Below are 13,315 nucleotides of genomic sequence, written 5' to 3' on the forward strand. Positions count from 1 at the left end.
GTTGATTGATAGATATTGCAATGGATAAATATACAGCTGAATGATAAATATACAACTAAATTTACAACTGCTTGGCTTGGCGTTGGAATGCGTAGATCCAAAGTGGACATCGTTTCATGAGCACTTGCTTGTCAGTCTGGCTTTGGGCCAATAAAGGACGGGTCATAGGTCACCAGTCATGGATCCGATCCATGTCAGGTATGAAGCTCACTGTGTTGTTTGTCTTATTTTATTTATTGCGTTCTTTCCTGACTGAAGTGCAACTGGGATGGCTGCAGGCTTGGTCAGGATGTGCACGTACTGCTTCCTTTCTGATGTTGAGCACCGGCCTCTCTTTTGTCATGCCAGTGGTTCTTCTTCTAGTGGTTGATGCCAGCTAAAAACAGTGGATGCTTCATTTGTTTTTAATACATTTTATGGGAAGAAGGTATGTTGGGGCAAGAGGGGGGAAAAAACCTCTCTGTCTCATGTACCCTGACACAGCGTATCATCCAAACAAATGACGCACCCTGCCGAGCGCAACTGGTTGAACATCAGATCAATGGCCTCCATACAGTGGAAGTTGGCTTTGTTTCTGAAGATTGCCTTCTGGCCTGTTGAAGACGTAATCCCTCCATTTATATTATAATGCCAATGATGAGATGGAAGCATTGCTGGTGTAAATACTGTAACAACTGGGTCATGTTCTGCTACAGAGCAGAAAACCCTCCAACTTCACAGGAGCCAGTGCAGTGTGAACAATGGTATTCAACACACTGATAATTCTGTTGCCAGTCATAATAAGTGTTGTTGTTTTTTTCTTCACGACTAAACACCAAGAAATGTTCTGATTTGGTTTTGCTTCACACAGAAATGAATTTTTCTTTTGTCTGCATTACTTTCTCTCTCTGTGTGTGTGTGTGTGTGTGTGTGTGTGTGTGTGTGCCTGTGTGTGCAACGTACATGGACAGCATTCTATAGAATATTCAATCATTTCAAATTACCAACGTTGTTACCAATACTGCTGTAATAACCAGCTGTGTCATGAAGTAGAAAATATGCTCAGTTTCTGTGGCCTTTCGCTTCTGTGCCTTTTATTTTATTTTTTTTAACTTAAAATTTTTTTTTTTCCAAAGACATGTATACAATACAGAGAACAGTATGAAACAAACAATATAAAACGAACAGTGGCATCTCCACTACAGACAGAAAGACAAAAAAAAAACCCCAAAAAACAAAACAAAAAAACAACAACAACAACAAAACAAACCTCAACAAACCAGTAACAACAACATTAACAAATACAGAAAAAAACACTAAAAAAACTTGTCCAATCATTCAATCAGTCAATATTTACACATTATTGATTGCAGTAATCATGATGAGTTAAGATGACATGAATAATAAATAACCTGGACCAGTTGTAACATAGCAACAGCATCAATTATGTCAACTATCACAGTAATGGTATCAAAGGATGAGGTGAAAGTGGGTGATAGCATTATAATATCATAATAAGGAGCAACAAGTAAACCATTTCTACATTATTGGAAAAGAAACTTTGTAGTTAATCACATTGTAAAGACAACAACAATAAAAATTCAAAAAAGAAATAAATAATAAATATAAGAAATAAATAAAGACCTGCTAGTACAAAGTAAGCACTGTTATAGTAATACAGAATGATAACTATGGAACATGCAAAATTGTGATTAAGTAACAGTTTCCATAATTGGAAGGTAAGTGTTCCACTTTGTATGGAAAGCATGACGGTTCATTAGTATATAAGGTCCATATTCTTCAATTTTGTATCTGTATCTGAGCTGTGTTTTAAATGCATTGAGTTGTGGTGGTTGTTTACTGAATTTGCATTTGTACAGAAAGTTTTTGGCAAGTAAAATAATGAGATCTAAAATGTCATCTGTAGCAAATGTGTGTGAGTTTCCAAATAAAACTAATTCTTCACATAATTGGGCATTGTACACATTATTGCATTTGTTATTAATATCAGTTTGGAAAGCAGTCCAAAATCTCTGCACAATCTCACATCTCCAAAAAAGGTGTTCAATGGTTTCTGAATGTGATCCACAGAAGCTGCATTTATCATTATGAGAGATATTCATCTGTTTCAGACACCTGTTTGTTGCAATAATCCTATGAACTATTCTTATTTGAAACCATTTTAAGTTCACATCACTTATTTTGTGTATTTTATTAAATGTCTATTTCCAATTAATGCTCAGTTGCAACAAATCATCCCTTTTTTCACTGAATGTATCATTTGTAATGATTTTCTCATCTTCAAAGCAATGTCATTATCAATTTCAATGTTCAGGTTTTTTATATCATTTCTAACGGACCTTATGCAACCATTTAAAGTAAGGAAATTCTTCTGTGCCTTTTAAGAAGTTCCTGTTATGTCTTTGGCATCAAGAGATTTTTGTGGACCTCATTGGATGCTTTGATGGGATGCGCACTCTCTTTTGGTGGTCATTGAGGGGTTATTGTGGTGTCCTGTTTTCCTGAATTACAAGTGGTACACAGTCAGATGAACACAACTGTGACTTTGCAGCAGTGCATCGTCTCAGGTGGGTGGCCAAAAACCTGACATTCATCACTTAATGAATTGAAATTTTAACAGAATGAATCTGAGTGATTGTGCTCGAGTGGACAGAGGGGAGAGGTGCAAGGGAAAGATGAATGGTCAATGATATCACCATTGAGAGGGCATATAAGACAAGGGGAGTGGAGAGGCTTTAATTGTCTGTGGACTGGACTGATAAAACTGGAGCAGTGACATTACAAGTTCCTACAGCTGGGCAAAAATGGATTTCACATTCTTTTTTTTAACCTGTGTATCTGTCTTCTGTGTGCTACTGGGGTGATGCACTGAAAATCTTGAAATGATCTCAGTGCAGAAATTTAAAAAAATTAAAAGTATTTACCAAGTCATTGTATGTGCTGTTAAAGTTTTAACTTTTTTGTGCTTTTTTACTCCTTGCAGACAAAATGTATTTCTCTTGCATTCGCCATTCTTCAACAACATTCTTGACAAAGTACATGAAATCAACAGTGTTTTCTTGTGTTGGGGGCATTAAGTGGATGACACTTGTAAGAAGTCTTCCCTTAAAGAAGTACCACAGGAAATTCAATCGGGTGTAATGCCAGAAATTTACAGCACACCTGGATGCATCAAATACAATCAGACAATTATGCATCTCTTGCTTCTAGTTTAAAGTACTAGTTTTGTTCTTCACAATGTCTTTGGTACATGCAAGTGATAAATTTCAACCTCATCAGTATGTAAATTCATGTTCATGAGATGTGTGTGTAATTAATTAACAAATGTTATTGTCCACTTAAAACTAACAAAATCCCTGATGAACAGATTTCACTCAGATGGTGTGTCGTATTGAATTTTACTTCATCAATGAGTTAATATTATACTTTGTTGAAGCTGGACATTGGATTAAATTTGTGAACAGTTTTTTGACTCACTTGTACAAACAAAGAGAGATTCTATGTTATAACCAGGTGTTTAGTTTTGTGTGTGGGTGTGAGTGGTGTGTGCGTGCGTGGTAAATCTGGAGAAAACGGAAACAAATTGCGGTGTGCCTGAGGCAATCACAATATCTCCTTAACTTAAAAAAAACTTAAATAATCCAGATACATCCAAATAACATAATTTAAAAAGTATTATCACTTCAAATACAGTAATAAATTCATTGCACACACAAAAATTTTTTTTTTCAAATATCAAAATCTAATTTTGGATGCCTGTTGTCAAATGTGTCTTGGCCCTGGGGAAATCTTCGTGCTTCTGAACTTAAAGACAGAATGGTTTGATTACGCTCGAGACCCCCCCCCCCCCCCCCCACTTTTTTTTTCTCAAGCTTATTATTAGTACATAACACATTTTAAACATTTTTCTCATTAGTTCTTTATTATATAAAGTGTTTATCATAAGCGAGTCTTGAAGGCCTTGCCTCTTGTTTTATATATATAATGCACATATACGTGTATCTGTGTATTTGTGTGTGTACACAGCTGAAGAGAGACAGGAGGGAGGCATGGTGAGATGGTATTTTTGCTAACAGTTAATCACTCATTCTCTGCTTTCCTTCAGACCATAAGTATTCATTTCAGCAAAAGCCTTCGGAGACTGGTTGTAGCATGTTTATTTCATTTTCCACATTCAATTAACCTTCAACTTTCAAACAGCAGTAAAGCACAATGCATTAAAGCAAGCAAAACTCAAGTCACACCCTTTCTAGATGTTAGTTTTAGAACACAGGCCAAGTGAAACACAATTTTGTAAACACAGACTTGAGAAAAGAATAAAAGTAATAAATGAACATGACAAAAATTAACTTAAAAAAAACAAAACTTAAAGTAATCATTTTCCAAATGTGAAAGGGGGCTAAAAAAAAAAATTAAGGGGGGGGCGATGGGGGAAGAAAAAGTACTAGAAGGTGGTAGGGAGATAGAAGGGTATCTGCCCAAAGAGAAAGAGAGAGAGAGAGAAGAATGGAAGAGGTGACAGCAAAATCTTGCTACTTTGCACCATATTCTCTAAACACCATCCTTCACTTCTGAGGATGTGGGTAAGCAACACTAATTACTACAAGGCAGAAAATACTGATATGCATACATTCTCTGATATTTCAAAATCCCCCCCCACTCCCCCCACCAATCATTGAGCAAAATACAGCTGACTGAAACTGAGGTGGATAGAGACTAGAGTGAGAAATTACTTTTATCAGTCGACAGTCATACCTAATAATGCTGTTTACACTTATCTTTACATTGAGGAAAACACAGAACATACAAATGGACACAGATGCAAACTTACTTGAATGTTAGAACACATACATGCACTCATACAAAGGGAATCAAACGCACAGATTTATATTCACACAAAGAGATGAGAAATTTTGACACCTTTTCCCCAAACTCTCTTCAAACATTACATGTTCTGAAACATTTATAGGAAACAGTTGCAAAACAGAACTTATTATGTTACTGAAAATAAGAGGAAGAAAAGAAAAATAATTGTGCTTGTGGTGTGTGCGTGTGTGTGTGTGTGTGTGAGAGAGAGAGAGAGAGAGAGAGAGAGAGAGAGAGAGAGCAAAAGACTAAATAGCAGTCAGTGTGAAGACTTCTCCAATCTGTTTCTTGCATAATCTATTCCCACTAATCCCATTCATTTTTTTTACATGACCTATACCCAGTCTCACAGCTTCCCAGTACTTCTCTAGCTTTCTGATCTGTTCATTCCACTTTCAGCTGACTTTTTCAATACCCTCCCCTCACCCCCCACCACAAAAAAAGAACAAAAAAGTGACATCTGTCCATTAAACACAAAAGAATTGAGTATGTTTTGTTACCTACATTTTTTTTTTTTTTTTTTTTTACTGAAAAGAGCAATATGAAATAAGCTGCACAATTACTTCCAATAAAATAAATATAGAACCACTGATTATCTGTAACCAAGTAAAAAAAAAAAAAAAAAAAAAGAAAAAAAAAAAAAAGTATTGAGTCTGAGATCAGTACATTTTGTACTCTAAACCCAGAAATCAGAACATAGGCTGGCAGACCAAACCCCTGAACAAGAAAGCCTTTTGAAGTAATTTGTAACTTCTGTAGTACATCTGTCAAAATGAAACATTAAGTTTCTCAAAAAAGACTTTACGACTGAACTTCATATACTGATATTCTGCTATTTCCTTTTGAAACAAAACCTCATGCCCACCTACCCAGACTGGTGTGCACAGGTTACTGGTGTGCACAGGTTACTGTCCTTGGCATCCATTACCATGAAAGGTTTGAAGCTGAAGGTGGAAGCATTTACATGCTCACCAAAACTGGAAGATTATGAATGGGGGTGAATATCAATGTCAATCTCTCTAAATCAATGTTGTAAAATCTTGGAAGATTCTTAAACAGCAGCAACATCAGCTCCCCTTCCAAGGTCACAGTATACCAAGGCCTGGTTATTCCTTCAAAAAAACCTAGATGAAGGAACAAAGCGAGACTAGCAGAGGAAAAGGTGACCTTACAATGTCAAAGGGCGGATGGCTCTCAATGTGCTTCACTTCTACAACAGAGAGATATGGCTATTCCAGAAATGACTGTTTTAAGTCATCATCCTTCATGTAATGTCCCTCAAAGACTGGTTGTTGTGGTATGGTGATGAGTTTTAACCTATTTATCATTTATTAAAAAAAATAAAATACCATAAATTTAAATTACAACTTTCAATTCACATTAGTGCTTCTGTAACACAGTTATCTTGTGCTGATGGTGATCTGTCCCTTTCAAGTGACGCTTCATTTTTTTGTTCATGCCTAACAGCTCCTGCTGACCCATGGAGACCTCACAAAGAAACACAACAATGACAATCTTTTGGAACACATATTTCTGGGCCTGTGTAGTACAGTGTTTCCGCTTTAATCATGATTATCTTACCACACCCTTTTCCTTATTTGGTTTAAAATGTGGTGAAGTTTGGGAATCCATAAAATCTATCAAAATGTCTAGATGTGGTAAATTATTTTTGTCTGTGGAAAAAATTCTACAATCAGGATATTCCTAGAAAATTCACAAGGAAAAGATAAGTTTGAATATGTTATTTGTCACCTCAAGATTTCAGTGCATCTAGCGATATGACAAGGCAGGAACATGGATGTCCTCATGCATGATAACATTCACCTCTGTATTAGAAACTTAAGATAACATTTTCTTTTCGGTTTCATTACATTTGATTATGAATGATAAGCGCAAATGATGAGTGTTGGACTTTCAATCCTGGCCTCCCAGTACTGGTGCTTGAGGAGGGGAGGGTGTGTGTGTGTGGGAGGGGGGGGGATGAAATGGCTTTTTCGATCTCCCAGGTGTGCAGTTTAAAATGCCTTTGTCCCTTTTGTATGTATACATGTGCAGAAGATTTAAGCTGCATGTCCTGTAATCAATGTCAGCATTCAATGGCTTATGGAAACAAGAATATTTCAAGCACACACACCACTGAAAATTGAATATGGTTGTCTTAATAGCAGGGTAAAACATGTGAATAAACAAGAAGTTACAACTCATGAACACAGGGGAAAATGCATTTGAACTCTTTTGTTTCCATTTTCACTGTATTATGCATGTTTAGCCTACTTTAAACTATAAGGCTGTTAGGTTGTATTTTGCCATATTCTATTGAAATTATTAGTATGGAAGCAGACTCATGTCAAGTTAAACTTAAATGTTGTTGGCTTTTACCTCACTTTGTATCAGAACTAGATTTTTTTGTCTGTTTGTTTGTCCATTTCAGTCGGTCTAGTTTTAGACTTGTACAATTCAGCTGATCCAATTGAATTTGAAAAATCTTCTACATCAATTCTATCACTAAAAGGACACCGAGTTATAATTTTCCTCCCCATGTTCTCAAGATCACTTACAAGTTACACGCATTTTTCCTTCGTCATAAAAATGCAGATTATTCCTTCTTGAAAAAAACCCAAAAACCCACCTGACACTTTAAACAGGAGAATGCACGTCTTCACAACCCGAGAATTCAGCAACTGTTGTTTGATTCCAAATAAAAAGAGAAAAGAAAAAAAAACTGCAATTTTGAAACAAATGTGTCAAGAACAACATTACCAAGTGAATCCAAATAGAATAAATTATTCCTTAAACTTGACAATCCCTATTCCAACAACTCTTAAAGCAGAAACAGTGAGGTAGACAAAAAATCGTTGGGGTATTTCCCTTCAGTTGATGGTCAGAAATAAATATTATCAGTTTTGTTATAGTGCATTGAAAATGGTTATACTGATGACTTAAAAAAGCAGCTATAAATCTATATAATCCACCTCCCCTACCCCCATATTATCAAGATAGGAACGTTCCTCATCTTTTGATCTTCTGTTTCCCTTACTCTTCAAAAACATCTTCACATCAATGCTTTTGGCCTGCCAGATTCCATTAAGTTCAGGGGAACAGTGCCAGCAAGTTAGAGTCCACAATGTCATGAAAGGAGAGTGCATGGCTTAAAGTTTAAAGGAAAAAATGAGAGAGATCATAGCAAACATATACATGTGCACGAACATACACACTAAAATATTTCCTTCATTTGTCATATGTATGAAAATGACAAGGAAGCATATGAAAATACTGATTTAAAAAAAAAGGGAAAAAGACAATATCTGGCCTTCTTAATGACAATACAAGATGTGTATGTGTCTGCAGTTGGGAATGGAATATTATTTCAAAATTTGTTTTGCACAAATATTGAAGAATGATATAATACCATACATGTAATCTGTGAACACATTTTTTGGGGCACCCAATCATGGGCATGTGCACACATATGCTATCCACCAACAGACAAATATTGCAATCATCAAGTAAACTATATCCACTTTTATCATCATCAAAGGGAATATGAACAAAGTATGACTTATCATCAAATAGAGAATATGAACAAAGTTAAGGTAAAAAAGGAAAAAATGTGAGAAACCAAAGTCCTGGAAAAGGGGGAATGGAGCTTGATGGTTCATTGTCATAAGTAGATAATAAGGATCACTTTGACAAGGAACAATATGTATCATCTTGGCCGCAATAAACCACAAACACCAAACCAATTATGAATATAATACATATTACTGGGGTTGGGTGAGCAAAAAATAAAACGAACAAAAAAGGTTTTACATTTCAGTCCCACAATGTATCGCACTGACATGACAAAAACATTTTTTAAAAACAACAAAAAAACATTCAATAAACAACTATTCCTTCTACACTCTTGAAGTCAGACTGTTAATTATGCTTGACAAATATAACTAATACTCTGTCAGCCCCATCAACACTGGATGACTGAAATTAATAAACAGGGTCATTCCCTGTTTGATGATAAACCCTTGAATGGATATCATTATCTGATAATGTAAAAGAAAGATTAAGACAGCTTACTGTTATTTGAATCTAAAGAAAAGTTATGAAAAGATGGATCGGTGAGGGAAAGAAAAATGTTAAGGTTGTGTGTGTGTGTGTGTGTGTGTGTCTGTGTGTGCACATGCACACGCGCATCTGTAATTACATTTTGTTTTTGTTTTCAGGCAAGAGTTGGTGGGGAATGAAAATAATTGGAGGAGTGGAGTGAGACAAATGTTAAAATGTGAAAGTGTAGGTATTTTAGTTTTTTTTAGTAAACATTTTGCAGTAAACACATGAAAATGCTATCTGTTAACTCAGAGCATTTTTCTTAAATCTGGTCATCTCATGTCAAGTTGTTCTTTATTTTACGTATGTACCCACTTCCTCCCTGCCTCCTCCTTTCCGAACAAAACATTAAAAACATCACAGAGGATATGAATGAAACTTCAGCTAAAATACCTAAATAAAGTTAACAAACCCCTTAAGTATAAGGCAAAAAATTTCATCTTCTACTTGAAACTGAAATAAGACGCTGGAGCACATGCTCTGTACACAATCCTGTGATAACATTTCTCAACTCCAAGAAGAGGAAGAAGACAAGAAAATGCAGAAACAAGTTAGTGATACAACATCAAACTTAAGAAAAAGGTATAAGAGTAATCAATGAAATGAACAAAGGACAAAATCATTTCCAAATTTAAAAAACAAACAAACAACCGCCCCCTCCCCCCAATACCAGTGTGATTACAATCATCATGCATTCAAACATATTTTGTCACATCAGAATGACCACTACTCATGGTCACACACTTCTTGGTCAGCAGGGATGTGCTAAAAAATGGTATTAAATTATTCATATCTTCTTCCACTTCACATAAGTAAAAAAAAAAACCCAACACACACACACACACACAAATCTGCAATCTCTATCTCCAATGAATATCTTGTGCAATTTCAAAAGCCACATATGAGAGACTAAGATGTAATTGTATCACTCACATCTATTTTCATTTCTCTCATAAACATCTGTGCCATGAAAAAAATCTGATTCAATATGAACAGAAAAGTAATCAAGGATCAAAGTCACTTGTTAAGTCTCAATCTTTAAGAGCTCAAGATTGCTTTTTCAAGACTTACAACAGTGTTGACAGTCAATGAAATTGTTCAAGAACTAACTCTCCAAAACACACACTAATCATTGAATGAAGGTCGCTGTTAAAATAATCATTAAAACTGATTTGAGATTCTGACATTCAAAATCCTGTTCTGAGTATGTCAAAATCATATATGCTGTATTTTTGCCACTGCTATCAACCCAGCAGATGTTAATTAAGCTTATTTCTGTCACTGTTAACCATTATCAGTCCAACAGCCTAGGGGAAAATAGTTGTCCCTGATGACAGTTCTGGTTATCCCCATTGTGAGATAGACCAATTTGGTTCAGAAGCAACAAGTTCTGTAAGCTCCAACTCTTGCTGTTGGATTTTTAATGTCCAATTTCATAACAGTGAGAGGTTGACAAATTATTCTTAACCTTGTGACTTAGATCAAGTTTATTGCTGTATCATGTCCATAGGTATTGTGAAATTCTGGAATCATTACTGGACACTGTATAGCAGCCATCTACTCTAGTTGAAGTCACTCAGGATTCTGGAGCCTGTAAATTCTGAGAACTGTAGTCAATGACAGTGTTTCCTCTGTATCTGTTAAATCACAGCCTGCCAGCTTTTGACAAAAAGTATAAGAACAAATTCTAAAACCCTTTCAATGACCTTCATTAAAGGTAAAGATTACAGATCAGTTTACTAATAGCATGGATACACAAACACATTAAAAAAAATGGAGGCATGGGGAGGAAAGAACACATCTCATACACTTCTCTCTCACCAAACACGATAAAAGTATATTAAATGGACCCATTCAGTGCAAGCCTTTGGAAATAGCTTCACTATTTTGTCCTCATTTTTTCAGTCTTGCATTGTCAATATGTTCACTGAGTTTATGCACAAATATTACTGCTTAAACATGAAAGGATAATACTGGGAACTGACAAATTAAAACACCTCAACTGATGTATTCTATATTCCAGCCAACTGTTGACTGCAAAAAGAATTTATGCCTATGCAAAAATATTGGGGTGATTCAGATGCTTCTCAGAACAAAACATGTATGCATACATAAATAATTTCTCAGTATTTCATGCCATAAAACTGACAGACTAGTCCTGATCTTAGTGTCACATGATCTTGTCACAAATCAAGCTATCACTTCATCTGAAACCGCTTTACTCAATCCTCAAGGTGCAAAAAGTATTAAAAAAAAGAAGAAAAAAAAGAAGAAAAATGTCAACTGCTTCTCTGCAACAATCCCTCAGTGATGTTACAACCATTATCTCCTGGAGAAGTGAAGTATGCAGAGTGACAGGAGAATGCATGTAACAGGAAAACACACACCATCAGGACATGAAACAAAACCGAAAGACTTGTGGTATATAACTTGAAGGGTCAGCCACTAGCACCAGGCTGGCTATTATGCCCCGGACCTTGACTTGAAGGAAGGAAACCAAAGGGCATGGTAAGGCCACTATTGCCACTGCCCACACCACCTCCTCCTCCAGTCCCTGGGGTGGGATGAGCACCACTGGTTGCTGGGGAAAAGCTGGCGCTATGAGGCTGGGACTGATGACCATGCTGGGATGCAGGATGACTCTGCCCCAAATATGGTGGGGTTACAAAGGTGGTGCTACTCAGTTGTGGGAAGGCAGAATGGTGACTTCCTGATCCTGGAAAAGTGGTGTATGGTCCGTTGTAACCATAAAAGTAGGGTGGGAATGGTGCCGAGTTAAACATACCACTGAATTGAGTCAAAGGATGTGACATCTGCTGGGGGTGATGGGCCATGGCCTGCTGGCTAAACTGACTGGAGAAAGGAGGCAAAGTCATCCCACTGCTAGAATATGTCATCTGGGTCTGTTGCTGCTGTCGCAGCACCTCTGGAATGGAAGTTTGTGAAGCAGACAAGTCAGTACTGGACTTGCGACTTCCAGAATCTGAGCCCTGGTCAACAGGTTGGTCTGACTGGAAGGTAGAAGGCTTTGTCCCTTCTTGCAAGCCAAATGCACTGGCAGTATCAGCTGATGAGGGGATCTCCCAACCCTTCATGTCTTTCTCTTGCTTCAGTTCATTCAATGTTTTTTTCACCTCTGGTTGTTTTGTAGACTGTTGTGAACTATTACCAAAGTCCACATATTTGAACATGTCTTCCATTTTCAAGGGTTTACGGGACTTCTCTGGGGTGGGGCTGTCTGACTGCATCCTGCTTTCCATCAGTCCTTGGTGAGAGGCAGCTTGAGAGGTTGAAAACCTGTCTGGACTGGCAGAAGAAACAGTGGCTTGATGTGGCGGACTGAACAGAGAACCAGGCAAGGTGTCGATCAGCATAGGAGGTGGCATGGATGGTGCAGACAGGCTGGACAGCAATGGGTTTATCATCTGACTGAAACCTTTCCTCCGGTAGAAATCCATTAGCCTCCGTTCACACTGAACAAGCTCCTCGCGCTTCTGCATCAGCCTGCACAAACATGAACACAGGAAAACCTGATTCTCTCAATTCCTTCAATACACAATGAAAAGACAATGAGCTATGTAAAAGACGCAGAAATAACCATCTCCCCTTTAACCTTTCTCCAATGTAATGGACCCCATGCCCATCCCCCTCTGAAGAAATAGACAACAACAAACAAAAACACCTACAAATCTCCTCACTATATGCTAATCTGGATGACTGACTGACTTCAAGAGCCAAGTTCTCTGCATTCAGTGAAACACTCTCACACACGCATACATCACACTAGCCAGATTAAGGAAAGGCAGCACCAGTTCATTCGGTCAAATCAACAGGAGGAGTTTGTATTATACTCCATGTTTGGTGTTACATATACTTACCATGTCAAACTGATGCAAACTAGGCCTATTGGTTTGCTCTGCTTGGCCAAATTTCGCGCGGCTAACAGTGAAAAGACGGGCCCGCCCGCTCTCAGCCAATCAAACGCCTCTAAAAGCTATAAGCGCTGAATCATTCCGTGGCCATGAACAAAAATGCCCCATGAGAACCATGGCGGAGCCGCGGGGACGGACGGGCGGGCATTCGAGTTTGACATGGTAAGTATATGTAACACCAAACATGGAGTATAATACAAACTCCTCCTTTTGGTGTCATATATACTGTACCATGTCAAACTGACGCAGAATTTAAAGCAAATGGAGGAGGGCAACGCCTACTGGTTCGTATGGGGAGCCCTTGTAACTGAGACGGCAGTGTTAGCCGCGACAAAGGAAATCCCCTTGGAACCGTCAGCCCTGGTCATACGGAAATTCCTGAGGTAGAAGTTGATGAAGGGATTCTCAGACCGCCA

At 37.5% G+C, this 13,315-nt stretch overlaps 1 protein-coding gene across 4 annotated transcripts in view; it reads right to left on the minus strand.

Annotated features, from left to right (window-relative positions):
- Positions 1-4,139: 4,139 nt before the first annotated feature.
- The window catches only part of LOC143284474 (uncharacterized), a 48,843-nt gene continuing 39,667 nt past the window's right edge, over positions 4,140-13,315 (minus strand). For all 4 annotated transcript variants that reach the window (XM_076591142.1, XM_076591144.1, XM_076591141.1 and 1 more), the window contains one exon: positions 4,140-12,471. In XM_076591142.1, coding sequence (XP_076447257.1) covers positions 11,406-12,471 — 1,066 coding nt within the window. In that variant the 3' untranslated portion in view covers positions 4,140-11,405. The remainder of the gene's footprint in view (positions 12,472-13,315) is intronic.

This window comes from Babylonia areolata, chromosome 8, assembly GCF_041734735.1.
Source record: "Babylonia areolata isolate BAREFJ2019XMU chromosome 8, ASM4173473v1, whole genome shotgun sequence".
In the NCBI taxonomy this organism is placed as follows: domain Eukaryota; kingdom Metazoa; phylum Mollusca; class Gastropoda; order Neogastropoda; family Buccinidae; genus Babylonia; species Babylonia areolata.